General features: G+C 40.6%; 1 protein-coding gene across 2 annotated transcripts in view; it reads right to left on the bottom strand.

Annotated features, from left to right (window-relative positions):
• LOC118779665 (tyrosine-protein phosphatase non-receptor type 11-like) overlaps positions 1 to 23,636 on the bottom strand; it is a 47,641-nt gene extending 24,005 nt beyond the window's left edge. Inside the window, exons 1-3 of one of the 2 annotated variants that reach the window (XM_036531845.1) lie at positions 23,488 to 23,636; positions 15,224 to 15,250; positions 903 to 1,025 (exon numbers count right to left, since the gene is read on the bottom strand). In XM_036531845.1, coding sequence (XP_036387738.1) covers positions 903 to 1,025; positions 15,224 to 15,250; positions 23,488 to 23,501 — 164 coding nt within the window. In that variant the 5' untranslated portion in view covers positions 23,502 to 23,636. The remainder of the gene's footprint in view (positions 1 to 902; positions 1,026 to 15,223; positions 15,251 to 23,487) is intronic. The other variant, XM_036531846.1, reaches the window with a different exon arrangement.
• Positions 23,637 to 25,365: the final 1,729 nt, after the last annotated feature.

Raw genomic sequence — 25,365 nt, 5'->3', positions numbered from 1 at the left:
TTTCTGTATCAAGCCACCAATCAAGAGTGACACTGAACAGCAGAAAGAATAGCATTGAACAGAATACAGAAACAACGAGGACTTTGGTCAATAACGAGTAATAAATAAGCATCGTTATTTCTTTCTCTTTTGTTTTGGTTTCTTTCCAAAGAATGGAAACTTTGCGGAAGCGAGAACACGCCTACGTGGCTCTCATGAATCTCACAAAAGCACGAGCACAAAAATAAAATGCATAAAGGCATAAACCCACACACGCTCAAAACCACACACACGATTGATCTGATAAGAGAAAAATGCAACTTCATTGCTAGACAGGCGTGTTCATCTTAACACACTTCAACAAGGTGCAGGTGATTTAACTAAAATAATAAGCTATTCCAACGGACCACAGGTGTTGAGCAAAAATAGTTCTGCGACTTAAAAGTTCTCGGCGTAGTCATAATGCAACACATTTCAGACATTGCTCTGCCGTATTTTCTGTTGCACAAAAAAATATTATGTCACTTGATATCCCTCTAGGTAAATACCTTAATATTCACTGAGTGGCAAAGTAACTATCGGAATCAATCGTCTTAAATTATTTATTTTGAACATGCATTCCAGTGCCTGTGGAAAAAAATTACCACTTACACAGGCTACGACAGGGAAAAGCAATAGTAAAATGTTGACGTCGTGAGGAAATGCAAAAAATTATTTTATTTTATTAACATTTAATGAATGTGTTATCACAAAGCAGATGCCACTGAAAGGAACACAAATGAAGACGCCCAAAACTTATTTGGCCGGAGAATTTATTCTGCGTGAAAGAGTGGTCGGTCGATGCATCTGCTCCCGTTGCATTCCGGCCCAGCACTGTGAGATTAATTAAAAAACCCCAGCGACAGCGCCGGAGAGCGCGGTACCTGACAGAGAGCGTGAAGTCCCCTGGGTTGCTCTTGCTCGGCCTGGCCAGGAAATTGCCGTGGACGCCGCGTGTCAGGAGCAGCTGCTCCGCATCGATCCCACTGATGTTGGGGTGAAACCACCTGGACGAAGAGAACGAAAACATGCACACTTTAAGCACAGAGCTGCTATTAGGCGGTGGAGCACAGGCCGGTTCAAGATTTAATTCTGAAGGTCTCAGTCCAGAGGTGTCGAGAGAAAGCCCGTTTGTATTTCATCTGCAGGAATTCAAATGATTCCTTAGTGAATTCTGTTTTGCAGAGCGGGAAAATGTTACAGCAGACCTGAAAAAATGAAGTGTAAACAACAAATCAGGTAGGAATAAAAACAGCATATCGTAGACCAAATGCACTCTTGTCCCTACACAGTCTTATTTACACCTCAACACAATTTAGCTCATACACGCGGAGGATAGTTTTGGAACCCCAAACTCCATTTGAAGTCGGGATTACGAAACATGTAATCAGTTATTGAGGTACTACTGTTTGAGATTTACGTTTTCCATTCTGAAGACATCGTCTGAGCACATGACGAACGGTAGAACGGTAGTAGCTATATGCTATATCAAAGGTAAACCTGCTTATTTGATAAAGAGCCATTTCAATGCGTTTGGAATGTTGGAGGTGCCAGTGTGTGTATTTTTACAGATGTAAGACAAACATCGGTATGCGTGAACACGCACAGCTGTTCCTCAGTCAGAACCAGTACAGAGGGCACATCTAGGCCACTATTAACCAGCCTGAAATAATGTTTTTCTCGTAATATTACAATGAACCGGAAATAGTGGTCGTACATGCTAACTCGTCTTCACCACCACCTTCAGACAAAACATTCGTGATTTTATACATTTTTAAATCGGGAGATGTTATGCCTTGTAAAATAATAATAATAATAATAATAATAATAATACAGCCCTTAATGCTATCTGGCAATGAAAGCCCCTTGATCCAACACACGATGTATAGATGATCAGAAAATCCTGCTTAACCCAGTGACCTGACCATGATTCTCCAAAACAGGTCTTCGCCGGGGGATTTGTGTTTTATCAATTCTCTCGAGCCTTAATCTGCCGCTTAAATAAACTGCACACTCCAGTCGGGGCGCGCGAATCTCGCCCGCACCTGCCCCCTTAGTCTCAGACAACCGATGGGGGTGATCCCTTCGGTTCCTTCAGTATTTTTCTTTGACTAGTTGAGTGTTATACTTAAATTTCACTAGCAATTACACCTAATGATACTGTTCAATCCAAAGTGAAAAAAGTAAGGTATTTCTATAAAATAAGATTTAAAGATGAAACGGTTTTGTTATCCTTTTAAGCACTTGGATTGCTTGCATACACATCTCCGTATAGGATTTTGCTTGATGATTTATCATTGAAATGCTACTTATTATTTTGTATCTATCCCCTTGTTCTAGCTATTTCAATACATTTTAAGTATCTTGACATAACGGTTTTGCTGACCGCTCTGTATATGAGCTTCTGCAAAATAAAAATATATTACTAGACTGACTCCTATTCCGACTGCAGTATACTGTAACCAAGGGGTGAATTTAGTGTAATATAAATCCAGAGTTTTTTCTATATCAAGTGCTGAGTGGGTGCATCATAAATTCTAATAGATTTATTTATTTTCCATCCCCCTAGAGAAATCGCCTGTATAAAAATAGATCAGCCAGGGACTGCACGATGTGAACATTTTCCAGTGGATCTCTACAGCGCAGAGGATTTATGGCGCTTACTGTAAAATCATCTCTAGAAGTTCTAACGGACAGGGAGACCTCTGTCCCTTTTCTGAACGCATGACTATTTTTTATCAACAAAAGCAACCTCATTTGATCATCTTCACGGTAACAAAACGTCTGTCAACTAGCTCGGCGTCGGGAAAGACGAATGGCCAATTCCCAGATCAAGTCTCAATTGAAGGATACTCGAAAAAAAGACGGGTGGTTAACGTGACATAGCTGAATGAGTGTGAAGTTTTACTGGAAAGTGAAAGGCATACTACGCCGGTGCTTCGCTCAGCCTCCATCAGCAAGACACATGCCAAAGTTTCCGCAGAGACTTGCGACCAAACGAGCTGCCTGCAAACCTAAACTGCTACTGCAGCTAGTTTGAAAAGGCCACATCATTTTTGACATGCAACACGTCAATACAAATTTTCGGCTTTTAAATTTAAAAATGTATTTTTAAAACTTTAACGAGGTAACTTTCGCTTTATTTAGAACGCTGTATGGTTTTTTGCCTGAAATGCTCTATAACACAATGATGAGCACTGACATCATATAAATTTCGTTTCGCGGTCTGCAAGAGTTGATTAATGGTACAAGCCTGAAACTAGGTCATACCCGGTATATACAGTAGACACACATAAACACATTAAACATATATGTATACAGGTATGACTACACGTGACTCATACACACTGACACTAACGAATCACCTAAAGGGCGGGAGCCGAGTCACGTGGACATTAAAAGCCTGTAAAGACTCAATTGCTTTAACAACGTGTAGTGAAATAGAGAAGTTTACCCAGTGCACTGGCACCCTAACAATGCAACTAAACAAACGGATGCATGCTCTCTGATGAAGGGCCAAGTGAAAATAAAATGCTCACAATGCTTTATAATACTGCCCGGTTCATATTCTGATGAATAAAAGCAACAACAACGTCTGGGGAACGGCGACAAGATGAACGAATCCGCACAGGCCTATTTCATAGGCACAAATGAAAATGTAAAACAATCCCATGCAAATATAGCAGAAAATCCTAATTTTCCTCAGGGTTGGATCTTACTTATAATACTTGCTGTAGCAGGTATGTCAACATTTTTTTAATGAGATCAAATCATAATGACTTGAAGGAAGCATAAAAAAGCGCAGCGGGTGTAGGCAAGAATGCCTGTGCCGTCGGTTCTGGTGTTAGATGTCAATCTGAGGCTTGTGGCTTCAGCTTCTTTTGTGCCATGTGCTGATTTTATCTTCTTCTGCATGGCCAGCAGTTGTTTTTTCCACTGAGGTAAGCATTCACACACCACAACTTTTTTTCATCATCTATCATCTAAAGTCATCGTGTCCTGTCTCTAAAGGTGGGAGGTCTGAAGGAGCTCTTTGTGACACTGGTATTTTGCGTAACGCTGGTAACGCCACTTTAAATGAAGGCGAGAAAGTGGCCGTTCGTGCAACTGACAGTGCTGGCTCTTCTAGTCGTCTGGATGCAGATACGTCGAGGTGCCATGAAAATAAACCAAGCATGCTGCCTGTGATCAGACGGTTAAGATCCACAAACACCCAAAACAAACGAAAAAAACATCATCCATGCTGAGGATCGCAACCCTTCCATCTCGAAGACTGCCATTCATAAATCTGCCTCGTGTGAGTACGTTACCTAGGAACAGATGGGCGCTCCTCGCGGGCCTCTTTGAGCTGCATCTGGGCACAACCCCTGGCCCAGACGAAAACCCCTGACCCCCCATCACGTGCACTAGTTTTCCTCATCCGAATTTAGAGATTAGTGGGTATTGTTTCAAACGCAGTGAATGGAAGCCGATTACAGTTGCTGGGATTGGGCTGCGAAACATGCGAGGTGGTGAAAGCCTCACTGATCAAAGAGGCGATATCGCAGACGCTGGCGACGGAAACAAAGTTGACGGGGCGAATATAACTCATGAAAAAATGTGTGGTTAAGTGATCTGTGAATATTCATATATTCAAAGAACTGACTAGCAGTATGCTAGCAATTAATGCTAAAGTCTAGTCTGAGTGAACTGTACTTGCGATACTACTTGTTAAATACATTGCATCAAATACATTACAATACATACATGCAATACATTACATTTGTTAAATAGAATGGCATATAAAATATAGCTTTAGAAAACATTTCCATATGTTAGTTGAGCAGAATTAAATACCAACGCTAATGTGTTATAATATACATGCGCAAAACCGGACACGATCAATCTCGGCAGTTTTCATTAATAAAAACTGGTGGCTAAAACCTGAGGGTAGCTCTTTTTTAAAAAAATATGACTCATCTACAATGGTTGAATGAAGAGCTACTGCTTTTTTTACTTTCACTAACCCATCCCCCGCTGTCGACCATCTTTACTTCGTATTGGTAGCGGCATAATGTTAGCAGGTTAGATCTCAGATTGTATTTAAGTGGTCTCTTGACTCAGAGTGAAAGTGTCCCATCCTTCAATATCGTCTGCATCTCTCTTTACCAGGCGAACTTGAAAGACTCATCTGAGCGCCCACTTCATCGGCAGATATAAAGTAATAATAATACTACTCAAAAAATAAAATAAAATGTACGTTTTTTTTAATTGCCACCAATCTGAACTCATGATCCTTTTTAACGTGAAGGTACATGTTAAATATAGGTACAAGGAAAATTTTAGTAGTCTTCATTGAACCATGACCGTCAAATCACTCACATTTGCATGTTCTAACCCCTGCTCCCACCCAAGATGAGACGGAGGGTGGTATGTTTCTTTAACGCACGCAGTTCACCGGGCCGACGCTGGTCTTGCTCTGCTAAACCCCCTGACGGTCGTCCTCAGGCGCGTCCTTTTAAAAGTCGCAGACCACTCGGCGTTAACTCCGCGAAACATGAAAATCAAAATAGCTGCGGCCGACCGTCGCCTTCCTGTGTGATTTTAAGGAGGGGTCTCTCCTTTTCGTCCGGTGACCCTATCGACTGGAGTCATTTTTCATTCATTTTCCCCCAGTTTAGACGAGAACGCGAACGAAGAGGTAAACCGAGAGTAACGCATTAAGTGAGGTGAAGCACACCATTCATGAAAAGGAGCTATTCATGTTACTGTTTTACGGGTTGTGTAAACCATAGGCTTCATTTGTTCCACCCTCATGCCCGGATTATGTATTCGCTTGATATTTGTACTCATCAACGATGTAGAACTGTGGTGGAAAAGCATGCATTTAAAAAAAATAAAACCATGAGACACCGATCCCCCGACAGCCGTCACTGTGAAGTCTCCAACAATGGTGAGAGTGGAACTTGTTTTTCCGCCCATCACTGTAGCAGAACGAGTCGCACCTTTGAAACTGTCTGCTCAGAAATAGTTGCAGAGTTTCCACTCAAGGGTTCAGCAGTATTATAATGTCGAGGGATGAAAACAAACCTAACTGTATTTATCTAGTAATCAAGAAGAAACACAAAATACCATTTTGCTACTGTTCCTTTCATGTGCTGTTCACCTCTGTTCTTTTTTGTCTAAGAATTGCAGCGAACCTGGAGTACAATGTTTGTTTTTAAATACTTCATTTTATTTTTAAAAACTTTATTTACAATATTCTCTCGATAGATGATATGATTACTGTTTATATCTGATAGAAGATATATAATTACAAACATACCTACATACATGTGTGACACAGATCTAACATGACGCAGTATGCTTGGTTTCTTTAACTGTCCAGTCCTGTACCAGAACAAAACATGGACAAAGTTGTGAAGTGCAGCTTTACAGCTTTCTGTGCGGTGCTCTGCTGCCCGGGCAAGTTTCTGGAGGGGGTAAAGATGCAGGGCCCGCAGAGAGGCCACTCCCTCTTTTACAAACACCAGCTGCATTAATCCCTCACAACCATCACCAAGTCATCCAATGATACAAGCACTGTTATACTGGAGGGGTGGCGATCTGCAAAATCCTGACAGCAAGGACAGCTCTTGGCATAGTTTGTCTCTATCACAGTTGTTTTAGTTATCAGTTACACCCACAAAAGCTTTTTCTTCATATATGTAAAATTTCTGGAAAAAAAAAAAAAACTCTTCATACCTCACCATTCTTTTGGAAGCGGGACTCCAGGCATCTAACGATCTGAGTAATCCACAGAGTTAGGAAGAGCCTGGGCAAGGGTGGGGTGGGGGGTGGAAGGGAAGGGTGGTTAATCTGGGATTTGGATGAGTGTGAGCTGCCCTGATCGTAGTGCCAGCGAGTGCAATCAGCCCCCCGAGCGACTGGGCCGTCTCGAGGCGAACGTGTGACAGCGAGCCACCGCCCGTCTGCCGCCCTGCCTCTCTGCTCTCCGTCTTCCTGTTCTTCAAAGGAGGAGTGACAGCTGTCTGGGGTTTCAGAGAAAAAACCCCTCTCCAGGGCTGCCTAAACAGGAAGTCGGGGCCCCAGGTCCTGTCTATCGAGAAGTTCATAGAATCTAACAGGATTTCCTTTTAAGAGTGTCTATAATTTTGTTCTTATACACATAACACACATATATACACATGTGTAACTATGCTTATTTGTCCCTACATAATCATGCTGGACATTGAAGTCCAGTGAAGAGCTTGGTACAATAAAAATAAAAATCCCCTAAACTTCAGGGGACAAAAAAGTAGAAGACACCAACAATTTCAAAAACGCAAGTCGCAGTGACTCATAGGTGTCCGTAGGTAGACAAGAAAGACTGAATCACCGTTTCTGGGAATAATTCTCTCTTGCCGGTAACTTTTTAAGGGATGGAAACGCGTCATGTGTCACCACCTTTTGCCTTTCAGTGTCGCTCGGAATAAAAAAATGAGGATTTCGAACCGAGTGTGGCTTGTTTTTGTTTTCGCTACGCAGGAAACGGCGCGGGGCGTTGGCCGAAAATACACCAGTCGGCGGCCGGTGTCATTCGTTCCTTTACGCCGTCTTGGATGAGAACCCGACGCCTTAGCCGTTCATGCTGCCTTATGAGAAGACCCCCCCCATCTGTAACCTAGGGGGTGACTTGGCGTGTACCCATGTGACTCACATGTTCACAAGCACGCCCTACCAATGTCCCAGACATGCTCCGACTCACCACGGAGACGCCAATGCAGAATAACTTTCTTTGACCTCACGGCCCCCAGCTCTGGAACGATGCATTTTCATTAAAATGAGGACATTTTTTTTTTCAGACCACTTAGTCTATTTTTGCGCACGCGGGTCGCATATACGAATCTGCAGTTTAGCACGATGCGGCGAATGCATGCTGATTCCGGGAACAGCTTGAGGCGCTTTGGCCCGTGCGGTGTAATCATCAACCAGCACGTGTCAAAGTTTACCTTGCCCTTCCAGGCAGAAAAATGAAAATGCACATATTCTGAAAAAGGCCTGTGGCTCCATTAAACCTGGAAAAAAAGATGAGCTGACCTCGCCTGGCGTCTGGACTCAGGCACGGACTCTCGGTTCCAAATTGCCTCAAAGGTAATTAAACTCGCAGTTTAGCTCAGCCGAAGATTTTAATGGACAATTACAGATAATTAATCAGGGGATCGAGCATCGCTACAACACATTTATCAACATTAATAAATTAGAAGACTTTTTTTAACAACATAGTATTTTCCTTTTATAATGCTTCTGTTTATACTGCTCATTTGTTTTGAGAAATTAAGCCCTCCAAACTTCTGCATTGTTGTCCTTTCCCTGTGCAAGCGCAGATTTTCTCTATACGGACCAGACAATCATCTTGGCGCAGTCCACATTGAACATTCTGCCTCTGCCATTACTGGGGCTACAAGCGTTCTGATTTGCTGGATCATTCTCATAGCGGGACAAGTAGGGACATGCATCGAACATCCGTATTCAGCATAGGAGCCCAGACAGCACTGGAACCTCCTGTTACCAACTGCGACCTCCTAGGCAGAGGGTGGAAGGGACACAGGAGCTGAATATCCTGTCATGTAAGAATGCCCGTGGTGTGAGTGGCTCTCCTTCAAGTGCTCTAGTGAAATTAAGCTGCATAAGCTGAGTACATGAGTTAAAAGGGTAAAATCATAAGCATGGCAAAGCAAATAACACTCAGCCTGACAGAAAACAACTCCTGAGTGCTACTTTTGTTTAATTTTTGGCAATTGTCCTCTTTTTTTCTCTACAGTACCTATGCCTGCTGGAGAACACACAGCAAAAACTCTTCATTTACTCCCCCCCCCCGTGTTTTCTTACTTAATGATTTTTCTCTATTAGACAAAGGGGAAAATTTGTCAATTTTCAATTGTCAATTTGTCTGTAAAGTGTGAAATTCTTAACAAGAGAAGATGCCTCTGTACATACGAAACAAAATTTTAAAGTGAAGACAGAGGCAACCCATCCAAAACAGGTCAATGTTATTACAATGAATAATAGACTAACTAATACATATTACAGGAAAATTGTTTTTGTGGTAGACTCACGCTCCCCCAGTAGCCAACTAGGTGCTGGCCTTGGCCTGGCCACTGGCACAATGGGTATGGTCACCAGGTAAACCCACTAGCACTGTGCCAGGCAAAACACAGAGGGCCTAGCACACTCACATGGTATGCCATCTCTGCCCTCTTACGTAATGCCCCGGGTTCAATGGCAGCAGCTATTTAAAGACCTGGGACCAGTGACAAAGGGACGATAAACTTAGTACCAGCTCCTCGGCTCTGAAGCCCTGCCAGGTCTATAACGGTCACGGACAAGCCACTGCGTGTGGATTTTGGAGATGCTACCGATATTTTTAGGATAAGGAGAACGATCTCAGCCTCACCCCCCCTCCCCCCAGACCCCTCAGTTCTAAATCCTGACACAGACCACCCACCCTCTTGAAACTGATAGGATCACAACTAGCTGTCTTCACTGTCTCTGTCCTTCCTCACGGTTTCGCTCACTGTTAAAGAGAAAGGTGGAAATAACCAACCAGCTTGGAGAGTGATGGCTTTGGGTATTCTGTGGGTTGGGTTCCAGCAATGCAGACTCACATGGGTTGACTGAGAGGGAAACTCTTTATCAATACCTATTTATAAAGGGTTCATAAATACCTATTTATAAATGGCTTATAAATACTTGACTTTACTAAATATCTATGTTCTATTAAAGTCACCCAAAATCCCAGGGATGTGTAGATGACTTCAAAGCTTGATGGGTAATTACAGGAACAGGGACAAAAAGCTTCCCTATTCTATGCGTTTCTCATGTAAATTCAGCAACAACTCTCATCACCAGTCTGATTAAGAACCTGTCTGTCAAAAAGTAACAGAGATGTTTTTTTTTTAATCTATTTACCTAATCTAAGGATAATACTAAGGTGTTTCTTATTTTCCATTTTGAGTAATCAAATTCCATGCTCTGTGCTTTCAGCTGGACAGCTTATTAAAATCTCCCTACAGTCGACTGATTAATGCAGCAGGGGTTAATTACACCAGGTCACAGCCAGCAGCAGAAGTCCTTTCTTCAGACATTTTTGCAGAAAGACAGCATACAAACACAGACACTAGAGAAACTGGATGTCAATGGATGTCAGGTTAATATTACTGTAAATTTAATGGGCTTCCAGTGAAAAAGGGAAATTTAAACATGACAGCGGCATTGTGAAGTCATTCACCTTGAGCAGAAAGGTTCCCAGAAATGACAAACTTCAGCATTTCATTCAATTTTCACTCAATTGCACAGCGTGGACCTTGGCATTACATAGCTGCACGTAGATCTGCCATCCATAGAAGTTATTACCTTCCTGGATGGGGGTGGTGGTGGTGGTGGTGGGGGGGGGGGGGGTCAGGTGTTGAATGTCAAGACCTCCCCCTTCCCATTCAAATGCCAAGTTCCGTCCATTCACTAATATGATAAGATTCTCAGAACTGCGAATGACTCATTTTGCCATTTACTTTTTCTGTCTTACACACACCTAAATGGAAGCAGAAGTGCTAAATAAAAAAAAAAAAGATTCATAAATGGAAACAGGCCTAAATATTAACATTCGATACATCACAAAGTTTCCACCATTTGGCTTGTGTGTCACCCCATCCAGTGACTTATAAGCTCCTTTGTGGGCTACACTTCCCTTTGCGGTGGGTAAAAGCTGGTATCTCACAGATGCAGCTTAACACTGCCTGTCAAATGATTTATCTCCTGGTGCCCTGGGCTACGTATTTAAGGTGACTGCCGCTGACCTGGCAACACAGAACAGGGGGTTTCTTAGTAACCACTTTGTTTTTGTTACTGGGTAACTGAGTTTGCGGCCGAGAGACACAGAGCTCAACGAGCTGGCGGAGAAGAGAACAAAGTCCAATAAAAAAAAAAAAAACATGCACACTCTGTGCTTCCACCATGAGGCCGCTTTTAATTTGGAGGGCATACATGGCTGTACATGGACCCAAATGGGTTTTCCCAGGCTGATACCATTGTTTTTACATTTTTATTAACATATTGCTTTTTCAATAATTTCACCAATTGCCCTTCCTCCAAGTACCATCCAGTCACTGCAAAAGAATGGACTGCAAATGCAAATGATTCTGGTATCAAATGAAAGAATTCACTGGTGGCTAAATAATCGGGATCAGTCAAACTTTGGCCTAATACAGGCCTATTTTGGCCTACTGTGCATTATGCAGTAGATAATAATCAGCGCCTATGTGTGTGTGTGTGTATATAATTCCACCCAAACTATTCCATTTATTGTGCACAAACCACTGCTCATAAAGAAAGGCATTGTGTTACACTGTCCCTGGGATGCCTGTAACAACTTGACTGGAACATTTTTTGCAGCTGGATATTGCCAGAAGGACACTGGGGGGATTCAATGAATAGCAGAGCTCATCAGTTATTGGATAAGAGCCCCTTTTGCCTGTTGAAACACCCTTGTCACAGAACACAGACGGCTTGCCTGTGGCCTAACACTGTATTTATGACGTGCATTTGCATGAAAAATGATTATTTAAATGTGGATGTTTTGAAAAATACTTCTCAAAATGGGGTTTATGTGACCTTGTTTACATGGTAAGGATCCATGGTTTTCCATAAGCTAGATCCTAATTTTTGAATGTGCATTTTGACTTCGAAATCAACATTGGTAACAGCATTCACTTGTCCACAGCTACACATGTTATATATTTATCTTAGCAACAGAGCACCAAAGACACAAGTTTGTGATACTTTATTCTTGGCTGGTCAAAATAACCAAAAGTAATTTATGCAACTGTAGAACTTGGGCTGTAAGCTTTCAAATGATAAAAGGCTAGTCAATATACTACATGGTCCTCAAAGTGGACTCCTATACTTACACAGATTAGAGCAGGGGTCACGGTGAGTGTATGGTTCACAGTACATTAAACAATGAACACTTATTTTATACAACTTAAATACAAATTCGCTGAAAGCTAACCAATCTAAGAGCAGCGGTCTCAGAATAACCATCGAAAGACAACCATACTGACAGACTAATACATTTATTTTGATGGAGGTTAATGCATAGCTATACATAATTGTAACTTAAGGTATAGCAGATATGAACAAACCTTATTAAACCATACTCATCATAACTTACAGTTGTGATTGATAAGTTAAATGGATTATGTTTCTGAACATCTGACAAGAATGAGGCAACATTTTACAGTAATGTCCAACTGTTAATGTTTTAGGCATCCAAATTTTATGCCAACCAATCTTTGCTTAGCATATCCATGCAAAAACAAAGACTACTGACCAGAGGCCTAGCCAACGATGACCCTTTTACCATTCTCAATCTGTGGTGAAGTGGCTACTGTGTCTATCATAAAGTACATCTCACAAGCCCCCTTCCATTTCTAAACGAAAATGTAACAACTCTGGAACGGGAAGTTGACCGTGTGCTGAATCAAAAATCCCACACCACAGGTAACAATTCTGTATTACTGCAGAAGTACTGCTTATGCAAAGCACATTTAAACATCCCAGCAACTAAGAGGTTCCCACCTCAGACAAAATGAGCTGTCTGTATGATCTTCACTGAAATTGGTAAGACCAAATGTCTTTGATATTTTGTCATTGACACTTGCAAAAACCATCTGTGAAACCCAATCAGAGGGGTTTCTTTTCAACCCCAGACAAAAATTAAAGGCTTGGATTTAACCTTATAGCACTGTCTTTGTTTATGAAATTTATACATACTGTACCTTTTAACTGATTACACAACACTTTCCTTTGGTTAAAGTGACAGGCAAATGCCTTAGAATCCTGAAAAAAACACGTTTAGAGTTGTTATTCAAAAATAAGGACAGCACACAAACTGAATCTAGGGCTAATCTGAACAAAAAAACCAATCACTTCTTTTGCAGCATCTCAGACAAACTGAAATACCATACCATCACAACTGGGCTCCACTGTGCATTTTACTTTTGAGAACAGTTCTAAATTTGCATCAAAGATAATCACTTCAGAAATCATTTAAGGAAGTGTGGTGTGTGTAAAGGAAGATTCTCAGGGAAGGAGGTGTGACTGTGATAACTGTAAAAGTGTGATTATGATAACTATACTTCATACAGTGAACAATGCCAATTGGCCGTGTTTAGAAGATACAGAGCAAACTAGGTTCCTCTTTAAAGGCCATCAGTTCATACTTTAGGGAACTGGAAGGTTTATAAATTAATTTAATATTTTTTTTTGTAAGGAGAACATGATGTACAAGGCAAACAGTCTTTCCAAAAGATGAACGCAGTTACATCTGCTTTGTACACGAATAGCATGAGCAAAAATGTCTGCGTCCAAATTTTCAGAAACTTTGGCATCTGTGAGAAAAGGCTAATGTGATGGTAACTGCTAATGACATTTCAAATCAAGTACCTGTCAAACTCCTATTTCGCGCTGTCCCTCTAATTGAATATAACTAATACATCTGTAAAAATATGCCAGAGGTTGAGGTAGCCGTGTATTGCATTGTTTTCTGTAATATGAGCTGACTTTATCACAAGTTCATAAAGTGCCAGACATTTGGATTTCAAAAAAACTAATCCCAATTTATAAACAGCATATGCTAGCCAGCAAGTCATGGCAGTAATTTGGCAAGGTTTCATTTTAGAGGTTTAGCCTCAGAAAAACTGAGTGAGAGGTAACAATTGTCTCTAAAACCCACAGAACATACAGTATGCAGGCTACATAGCCCATTAGCAGGTATGCCTTTCATCGGTAACTCGGTAATAAAAAAATCCCATTGATGAAAACGTACATATAGATGGAGTGATCATCATGAAATTAGCCCTAAAACCCGGTGATCACCTTGCAATCTGATGTATACTAAAATAAGTAACTATAATTGCTGACCACAATTACCAACACAATTGATGCTGCCCCGATTATACAACCAGTGTGTGCATTTCAGCAAGCTTGTAAAGCAGTCACGGGACATCAATTAACGGCACTTAACCTTTGAACATCAAGCCGGCTTTTGTGGATTTCTCACCTCAAATCGTTATGGCAACACAAGCTGTCACTGCCCTCAAAAATCACGAGAACAGATGTTTAAGTAAACAGCACTTTCATTTACACTTATTACAATTACTAAATCCAAGCTTATTTTTTTAGTTTTTGTGTAATTAGTTTTTTTTATTTTTAATGCTGCAATATATGTAATAACACCACCGTCATTGATACCGTTTAGTTCACTGGTTTTGTACAGGTATGAAGTGTGCACGCAGTAACTCTTTCTTGCAGGTGTTTAGTTGGCTAGTGGGCGGCTGCCATATAGCTAACAACATCGAAAAAGTCTAACTGGGGTGGCAATGCATATTGTGCACTGCTAGGTTTGCTCAAAGAAACATTTATGAACAGCTTGACAACCAAACTAATTTGAAACTGAGCTCATACAAATTCAAGGACAAGTGTTGCAGTCTACAGCTGGGGCGTATCTTGGGAGGGTTTAAACAAAAGACAACAAGCTGGTACATAAGTACTGCTGTTTGTCACTCTTTGTCAATGTCCAAAAAAGTGAGTTATGGAGGCATGTGATGTAGAGGATGGATTCTTTTCCTTTTGTAATGCAAGTCTTCAACAGAAATGAAAGCTATAAGAACAGAAATTATTCTTATGAGTGTCCCTTTCTTTGGATGATAATCTTCCATTCTGTCAATGCAAGTCATTTAGCAAATTACCATTCACTCGTTTAATAAAAATAAATGAAACGGTCTCCTTTTTTCCATTAAGATGCCTGTATGCTGGGACCTGGCTATTTGATGATCCACAGAAAAATAACACAGATAACAATGGAAAATGCATCATGAAAAATGAAAGGGGAAACAATGTTATCCTGGCAAGTGAAATCATAGACACAGCCAGTGCATCCTAGGAACTGTGCTGGGATGCATTGGGCTTAATGAGGAATTCAGTTTATGGTACTTCCACTACAGAGACTAGGAATATACGCCACCAAGCAATCAGTTACGTTGGCACTACATGGGATGTTGAGTCTGGCCATTTTGTTCTGAGAAGGGATTGACCTTCGCTCTCAATGCGCTGATGTCATCTCTGATCTCAGAACATACTAACGATGGGGAGTGAGAGGTATGATTCATGGTGTATTAATTTGTCTTACCTGACTTGCACAAGCACCTGAGAGTTTCTGAAAATGTGGTTGGATAGAAAAAAAATGAAGACACAACATTTAGAAACATACTAATCTTACAGTTGTTACACCGATGTTCATTTGTTAGAGTTACACTACTGTAGTCTACCTCTAACTGTCAACAATTTGAGAAGAGTCATCTTAATGTGACTGGATTTTGTTCAGTAAAACAATGGTTATAAATTTTCAAGAAACAAGTTTCCCATTACACATGAATGCCTGCACTCCAAAATTAAATCACTCATTTCACTGGATAACAGTTAATGCATTAATATTTTTCTATATGTGATATTTTAATTTGCAACAATAATACTTTTAATGAATTACTAGTAAGTAACATGAGTTTTACATCACAAGTTTTAGAGAGGACCCTCACTTAGTTAATGAAACCTGAGGCAAAGACTCAATCATAATGACCAGAACTTTCCAAAGTAAGTAAAAGATCAAGTTATATCAAAGCAGATATGAGGAGAAATGTACAAAACATTGTTTCAGTCTCTGAACCACATGGGGACAGTCCACCATATCATCAAGCAATGAAAAAAGCATCATACAATACAGACATTTTCAAATCCAATCTGTGCACCTGGGCAAGAAGCAGACTGGTAAGAGATAACAATCTGAGACCAAAAACAACTTTGAAAATGTTCAGCGGCTGCAATAAGAGAAAGAGTGCATGAGTCACATCTTCTGAATGCTGTACAAGTATGGCCTATATGTCATGATGGCAAGAACGAAACCATTACTTTTTCTAAGAAAAATGGAGGGAAAACTCAAAGATCCGAGTGGCAAATGGCCCAAGGTACCTTGGTCAGAAAAAATTACATTTTATAGATATAGATTTATAGTCTGTCACTTCAATCTTGGAGTGGCAGTGATCCAGCTCAAGCCATGTTTAGAATGTTATGAAGAGTCTGTGCTGAGACTTGGAAAATGCTATCTACAAGTGAAGTCCATGCAACTTGATAGAGCTCAAACTGATTTGCCAATGTGCACACAACTGTGTGTGTTACTGTAATTAAGAGTTGTCACTTTGTTCAGCTACACTCTGCTGACCATTTTAGACCTGACAGAGATTGTGTAATCTAATAAAAAGTATAATCCATATCAATTTATAACATTATTCTAATGGTTGCTGTGGGCAATGCAGTGAGGTAATGTCATTTTGACCTTACTCTCTCACCTGAACCTGGCTGTTTTCTTTAAAAAAAACTGTATATCCATCTATGGAAAAACTGACATTTCCAATGAGTCAGGGTTTGTTCCAATGCTTCAATTTACTGTCCATAAATGTACCGTAAATATACCATAAAGCCCAGTTCTATCAGAATAAGAAACATTGTGACTACTTTAACTACAATAATAAAGTGCATCAGTTAGCTACCAACTGTGCAAACAGACTAACTCAGAAAGGTACAGAAACATTAGCCGATAATCTCTAGCAAACTACGTCAGCTAATGTTCTTTGATACTATTCACACCATGGAACTATAACCAGACACCTTGTAAGTCACAGTAATAACGACCAATTTGACCCAACATTCTCAGAACATTCAGCAATTTTATTTGGTAGCATTACAACTTACTTGTGTTTTCAATCTGCGCCATTAAAATCACTAACCTACTTCTTCCTCTCCTTCTCCTTTCACTGGCGTGACGTACTACCAACGTTAAAGGAGCATGCCGCCACCCACTATACCGGAGTGTGTAACATTATGACTTTATAAAGAATACTGGACATTAAACTTGTTTAAATAAAGCCATTAGAACCTGTACTTGTTTGTCCCGTCTCTAACAGACAAGTTTGCAAAACCTAATGTAAGAGGGCTAAAAATGATTTCAGAAAATAATAATAATAATAATAATAATAATAATAATAATAATATTTAGGGATGCTGAGATGAAATTTTGGTGTGCTTGATCACACCTGAAAAGAGTCTAAAATCGCCAATGCTCTGTAGTAAAATGAACTGCTTTAAAGAGTTCACACTTAAAAAACAGGTTGACATATTTATTTTCACTCAATTATTATTGCTTAACACTATTATCTCTTCTGCTTCCCTTCATCATCAATTGTCATTCCTTTCTATATCCTCTGCCATCTATTGTGAACACTGTCTACTTGCTAACTCTTCTTTTAGGATATTCCACTGCTAAAGCTAAATATTTCTCCATTCTCCCAGAGGTGGAATGAGATCTTCATCAATGCTAGAGCAACAGGATCCCCAATTAGCTCAATTATCGCTCATTTCCTGAAAAACCTCTTAGCAGTCTAGCCATATTATGGGGTTATTTGTCTTCAATCACATCTCAGTTGATGGTCTCAGCTTACTTACCTTTTGTGTGCCTGATTTTTTTCTGGCAACTGTTACTCCCCATCTTTTTTTAAGCTAAACTATTTACAGTCATTGCATTCAAAATTCCACTTCAAACATGCACCTTGAAACTGCATCCACTTTCCCAGACTTGAGTTGATTTTTACACATTTGTAATATTGAACAAATTAGAAGCCATCTGTTCAACAACAAAAACTACTTGGAACTATTAGCAGTAGTACCAGGAATGGTTAAAAAAAAATATCTTTAACAGTCAGTAAAAGATCTTTTGACTATATTACAATATACATGTAAAGATCTGCTGTGTACTTCCAATTTAAATCAATACTATCTGTAACTGCAAAAATGTATACAATCAGCATTTTATTTCCAATGTCCATTTTGTAAAGAAATAAAACATTTAAATGGCTTACAAGGTCTTATGGTCTCTACTAATATGCAACACTATTTTTCAGAACAACAACCTTTTTTTTAAATCTGCAGTTAAGAGAACCAAGATGAGCAGACAGATGTGGCGTTCTGCCTGCTCCATCTGAATCAACACAAGGCTGTCCAAGTAGAGCACAGGCCAAGGCAGGAAAAAAGGGACCTCAGCACATGAGCCTCACCTGTTTACCAAAGACCTTTGGATTGTGGAAAGAAATTAAACATAATAGGTCCACGCTCCTGTGTCCATGAGTGAAACAGTCACATCGGTTTGACCTTGCTAAGGAAGTCTTTGCTCGTCTTTTAAATAAAAACCTGTATCATTACCTACTCCTGGTTAGTCACGTAGAGTTCATTAATCTTTGAGGCTGACAAATGCTAGTCGTAGTAGCAGCTGTATGCATATCGGCAAATTCCCTAACTTCACTGACTTGTGGCAGTCGTATTGCTTTGTGCTACAGCATTTTGTGCAGATATCAGTTTAGATATTAGAAATGTGGAAAAAAAACATGTACTTTGGCCTTACATCTCAAGTGCTATTACCATTTATGCGTTTAACAGAAAATCCAAAATGGCCCCCACATCATACAAATTCTGTAAGCTTAGGCAACAGTGTCATTGACAGAACTGTTTGGAAAGGGCAATATAAATGAGACATGCTATTCGTACATCTGTAACATTGATCACTTTTTCACAAGAGAGCTTTAAAAAATCCAATAAGGCTGACTAACATGTGGCCAAAGCCGTAGTAATGTGTGGGAGTAGAATACCACTTGCCAAAACTGCTAAACTGATGCAGCTGCAAATGTGATTATGTGGTTTGCACAAACTCCAATACAACTACCGCGTCATGTATTCAAATATTTCCAAACAATGTCCACAGAGGGTCACTCTGGGAACATCCACGATAATTTCCATGTCAATGGGCCAAATGGTGCATTAGGAATTGATGCTTAAGTCCCACATAGCCACTGACACTACTTTATTAGCTTTTGAATGCATAGCAAGTTAAGTGAGCCAATCATTACCCTATAATGCAGCAAGGCATTCTTAAGGAACCGGTTGGCTTCTTTCTATCATTATTATGGGTCATTGCATTTTTCCCCAGAATATACTACATTGCAAGAATTGGTTAGCTTCCCATTCAGTCAAACCCAATATGCAAGTAGCACATTACTCATCCTCAGCTTGTCCTGTTCTTTCATCCGAAAGCGGAGCAGTTAACCTTAGGTAACCAAAGAGGAGAACTCTGCTAGACATGCAGAGGTCAGGGGATTCTGCTGACGAGTAATTACCCCTCCAGTATAATTTAAGCAGGCCGTCATGCAGGTATATGTGTCTGCGCGCCTCTGGCTGCGGAGTGCCAACACCTCATGTCGGCTGTGTCGTGTTTAGACTACACTATATTTAGACTATATCTGGCTGGCTGATGAGTCATCTGAAAGACCAAGGGGACACACAACTGAAGATCACTCATAAATATGTATATAGACACACATACATGTGTTTCTGTGTGTGTATAGCATGATAACATGGCATTATTAGTCTATAATATAATATTATATATATACAGGACTTACAAACTGTGCCATTGCACCATAGAGGAAAAAACTGCTGTTTCCAATAGTTACAGAGTTATGTAACTTTTCCAATTCATTTTGAATACAAATGACACACCTTTACGACTCTGATGACATGGTTTCATCTGTGTTCTTGGGAATAAAAACAATCACTTCCTCTTACTCACAGTTGCCCCCTCAGCGGGAATGACCCAGAGATCCATTGTCCTTGCTGTCTGTCCGAGTGAGGAAATGCAGGGACAGGAACAACATGGAGACCCATAGAGAGCGATGGCCACGCTTCTTTACATGGTGGGAGGACAGTCAAACTTCCTTCCGGTCCCCTAACAAGTTACTGATACAGTATGGCGCAATTCTGACGACATTTTTGCGTTCATAAATGCCAGAGCAGCGCACTGAACTAAACACAGGACGCTACAACACTGGGAAAGCGCAAGTCCAGTCACTCGGTTTATAAATAAAACCAAACAAAACCCAAGTTGTTTTTAATCAGGAAGGGACCTATTTTTCCCCAGACCAACAGAACCTGAACTGAATGTAAATATTTGACTGGGTAGCGTTGTAAATTGATTATCTAAATACATTCCACTAGGTTTTCCAAACACTCCAAACCATATTAACGTATTCACATGTGGCGAGGGGGTACTTGGGAATAAGCATTTTTAGGCGCTTGTGCTGAGTGCTATGGAGTTTTTGGGCCTGTTTTTTAGACCCCAACATCCCACCAGGCTTTGGGTTACAACTTGGACCCACTGAATTCCTGGAAATTTTGGGAACGCTATCTCATTTCTCCACCTTGGCCGCTGATTTCCTGCCTGCTTATCAGCCTAGTGTTTTCAACAATGAGTCACAGCTCCCTGCTTTTAAACAAAAAAAAAAAAAAGGCTTCACAAGGAATACTTTTGAGACTAAAATCGACTTTTTGAAGGGGTTACCTCCCTCCCTCCTCCCTCCACTTCTGTCTCTCCTCTTCCCCTGTTATTAGTAACTAAGGAACGAGAGCCGGTGCCTCGGGTTCCTGTAAAATTAGTCCGAGGAGACAGGAGGTCCATTAAAAACATGTAGGTCAGCGCTTGATTTATCACTGTGAGGGCCAGTAGAATCATCAGCACTTTTCTGTTGCTGTGTTCCATACCTGAAATAGCAGCCATATTTTCTGCGCATGTGTATGTGTGTGTGTGTGTGTGTGTTAGCGTGTGCGTGCAAGTGTGTGCATCCACATGAGAAAGAGAGAGAGAAGGACAGCTTGTTAAAGCCACATGGATACTGCGCAACCATACACTAATAAACATAATCAACTTTCTTTTTTTGGTACCCTGTCATCGACGGCAATGTTGAAAATCCCATAATGATTATCATCAGAGAACATTACCTCCTGCATTTAACCCCAAACACACTGTTGTCACAGCAAATAAGTTATCTAACCAAACTCTGTATCTATATACTTACAGCATATACTCCTGGAACCTACAACAGATGGAAATTATGTGTGGGAAGCATAAGACTGCACAATTAGCAGAAACTTTTCTTTCCAAGAAGACAGAGTAAACCTCCAATGGGGTTTTGAGTTTTTTTTTTTAACTTAAAAAGGACTTAGAGCTGCAATCATACAACACAATGGGCTGACAGCAATTCTTCAACAGCTGTCATCTTTTATCCTGAAGACAACTTAAGTAAAGGCTCAAGGTCAGCACAGCACATGTGTTTCGCAAAACAATGGGGGATTTCCACCTGCATAAGGGGGGTGAGATCAAGATGATTGTGAAGGCTAAGTGACCACTAAACAATCCAAAAGAAATATTCACATTCAGTTAATATTCAGCAACAATGATATTTTTCCCCCCAACAAAGGCCAACTGGGGCCATTTCATTATGGGGGGAAATGTTGACTGTGAGTGAATTCCTTTGTGTAATGCTACCGACAAAGATATTTTACACAACCCAAGATGGTTCACCCTCTCCGTGTTACATTTAAAATTATGCTCAGAAGATCCCCTTGCAGGGGATGCATTTTACTGTACAATGTTACAACTTACCCTCCCCGTAACTCACGCATACAGCGTTATGTTCAATTCAAACTGCAATGTAGTTACAATACCTACTGTAGCATCTTCCAGAGTCTGTAATTCAGTGTTTTTAATATACTGTTCTGTAGCCAGTAGTTTTTAATCTTAATTTCAATTACAGTGTCACTCTAAATAAAACGGGCAATGAATGTTGAATACTGCATTAAGTATTTTGATGACCAAGATTAGTGGAGGTGGACCACTGCCATGCAGCAAGTCTACTTAAATGTTTCCAACAAAAACTAAAATACCCCCCAACACACACACACACACAAACACGCGCACACACACATACATACACATACATACACACACACAGACACAAAATGAGTATCATGTATATACAAGGCTGCAGTGGCAGTTTAACATTTTAGGGAGTACTGGCTATCAGGTAAAATAATGACGCCAACCTTAAAAACACTTCAAAGATGAGAGGAAGGAACACCAAGTCTCAATTGGAGGTTAATACTTTTCTAATCTCCAACATAATCGTTTCATATCCACTCAATGAATGTAGCCTTACAAAGCCCAACAATTGACGTGCTGTTTGAACCCTTGCAAGCAGAATACCGCATCTGCGTTTGAGTCTCATTAGTCTGATCGCTCTGGCCGCACAAGCCCTTAATCACTTTCTTTCTTTATTTTTTTAATAAACCAACGTAACCCATTTCACTCATCCAAGAGACAGTGAGCTCTGTTTCATGCATGCATAAAATGTGATATAGGTTATCTTTTGAAAGTCGGAAACATGTTCGCGATAACACATTTTGACCATATACTTGCAGCAAGAGGCATTTTGCCAGTAGGGCATCAAAAATTTATAACATATCAACTAACGGTGCCTAACCCAGGTAGAATAATAACTCAATCCAGCTGCGCTGCACAGGTGATCCGAGGCACATCCGTTATATAGCACTAAGCCACAACTAACTGAAACTGAAGTCTGCAACAACATAAATTTCACACTTAGTTACGGCCAAGTTGTTCGCCTACTTGTATGTGTACGGTGCGTATCCTTACGCGATGGTGACCTGGGTTCAAGTTCTGTCATCGGTCGCTACAATGTCACATCTTCAATACAATCGTAAAAGTCTGACCTAACTGCAGAACGGGGTAACATGACGTTAAAGCGGTGAGGTTTGCACTACAGATAACAGTGAAAGAATTATCTTCATTCAGGGTGTAAGCTAGGGCCAGGCACGCGTGTTTTAAAGTCTTTTCATCAATGAGCATTGCTGCACAATGATGTGTCAAATCAACCTGACAGTTACTTTGCGGTCACTGTGTTAAAAAAAAAAACAATACTGTAGGCTAGCTCACATAAATACATGCAAATGCAACATGATTGTAAATTGCTAGGGTCAACGGACACCACAAAGTACTAGCTGATTTGGCATGCAAAATGCAGCCACAGCTTCACTTAAGTTCTTGAAACGATAGGCACAGTAAATACCCAAGAGATTAGTGGTAATATTGGACTAGTTGGTATGATCAGGTCCCTAACGAAATCATGCCGTGATATTTTGCAATACCCGTACGTTTCAACTTAAAGATCTGAGCAGAAAGAAATACCGAAGGGCTGAATTATTCTGATGGCAATTGTTACAGAAATTACTTTTTTAACGCTAGGGCCAGAGGGGAAACAGGCGTCTGGAGTAGCGAAGGAACCCGTGTTCAGGCAGCCGCAAGTCGGATATGAAATCAAGTTCGACCCTTATGCTCTACAAATCCCGGGAATCTGCGGTTAACGCGGCATTAGATCGCCACATAGGAGTCCAAAAAGACCCTCAAGTTCACCGTAACGTTCGTTATCACCTTTGGCTTACCTGCGAGACGTCATAGCAATCTCCAAAAGCTGTCGGGTTCCGGAGAAAATGTTATTGGGGGACAACGAGGGGAAATAAGACAAGTCCTTCCCCGTTTCTGTACCTCGTCCGTCGCTCTCTCTCTCTGTTAAATAATGTTCAACTCCAAGAACCTATCGCAATCGCAGACCCCGCCTCTTACATCAACCGCACATAACTCAATTCTACAACAGACACAAATGGAGCCTCCTCAAGTCAGAGTACATGCTGGTGTGAGTTTATCGTGCTCGTGTACTATTGTTATATTGCATTTACATACCTATATTTGCATAATTGTTTCTTGTGCTTTCTTAGCGATGCAGGACACAGTCAATAGCATGAGGTCATTTCATACATATACACTGACAGTAACACCACTCGTAAATAGCGACTATGACCAAATGTGTCACGTTATAAAAATGAAAATAAAGCAACGCATTTTAAACCAACACCGCTAAATCTGACGCTGATAACATGACTCATTTGTTGTTCTGCAGATCTAAATTTGTTTCCTTCGGGTCTGTTATTTTAGGCTTTCATCAGTAGTTACGCTGGAGCTAAACTTTTTTGAGAGCAGTTAAAGTCAGGTGTGGTGCCAAGTTTTAAAAGAGCTCTTAACAATGTGACACAATGTATATTTAATGCAATGGGCACGCCCCAGCCTGCATTACAATTTACGGCGTGAAAGCACGCTCTGTCATTTAAGAATGGCTAGTTGAATGGGTAAAGTATCACAGGCCAAAGCATAACTGTACTGGTATATTCCATTTTCCTGAACGTATTAGGTTTCCTTGTGTCACCTTTTAGCTCCATCTAACTCCATGGTCCGAATCAATGAAATTATAATAAAAAATTATTTGACTTGACTGAGAACAGCACAATGTTTATGATCATCCGAAGAGCGCTTGCGAGTGATTCAGGGACACAAAACATAATGCCGCAATTTTAACAAGGAGCAGTTGTGTCCCCAATGTCTGACATTAACTGCTTAATTAATAAACGTGGTTTTCAAGACACTAATAGTTTTTTTTCCACAATTACAATGATAACATCTTAACCGTCCCTCTGTCGTTTCCGGAGCTTCACAATGTAATTTTCCTTTGCCATTTTAGTGTGCTGTTGTGAGTCATGTTCCAGCGACAGTGTGCAGGACGAGTCAAACGGACGATATCTTAATGGTCTTTTTAGTTTATATAAAAAGCAGAACGTGTGCATTTGCAATCCGGTACATTTCCGTTTTGGGGGGATTACAAATATGGACTGATCAAAGTGAGCCGTCTGATGGATTAAATGCACCATTGTTCATTGAGGTTGTCTTATACGGTAGTGATTTAACTTTTTTTTTTCTTTACCCCAGAGGTGTGGTGAAAGGGGTCTTGCTATTGGATCGTTATTCGACGAATACTGCAAATGGTCTTTACATTTTCTTTAATCTCAGGACTGAGCAAAACAAAAGACATGGTGCAGCGGCATCTGCCCAGCTGATGCGAGCAGAAAGCTCAACTCAGAACGTCAGCGCTACAATTTCATAGCGGCATTGACGTCACTGGCCTCTGGTAATCGTCGGTTAATCTGTCTGCGGGCTCGGGGCTGAGGGGCAAGGTTCTGCCGAGGACTGAAACGATGGGTTTTCAGCCGTGTGATTATTTCCCTGCGTGGCACAGCTGACATCTTCAGCTATAGAACTAACCTCTGCTCGTGGCCGGAGTCCACTCTGTCATTATTTAAGTTCTCCTCCTCATTTCGAATGAAAGCTGTGTATGACTGCTACGACTGTGTCGTTCTAGTCAACCACTCAGTCAAACAACATAATTTCTTACACTCATGATCTTTGATACAGTATGTATTTAAAGTGCTGTT

This window comes from Megalops cyprinoides, chromosome 6 (assembly GCF_013368585.1).
Source record: "Megalops cyprinoides isolate fMegCyp1 chromosome 6, fMegCyp1.pri, whole genome shotgun sequence".
NCBI lineage: Eukaryota > Metazoa > Chordata > Actinopteri > Elopiformes > Megalopidae > Megalops > Megalops cyprinoides.
This window is presented reverse-complemented; position numbering and strand designations above follow the sequence as displayed.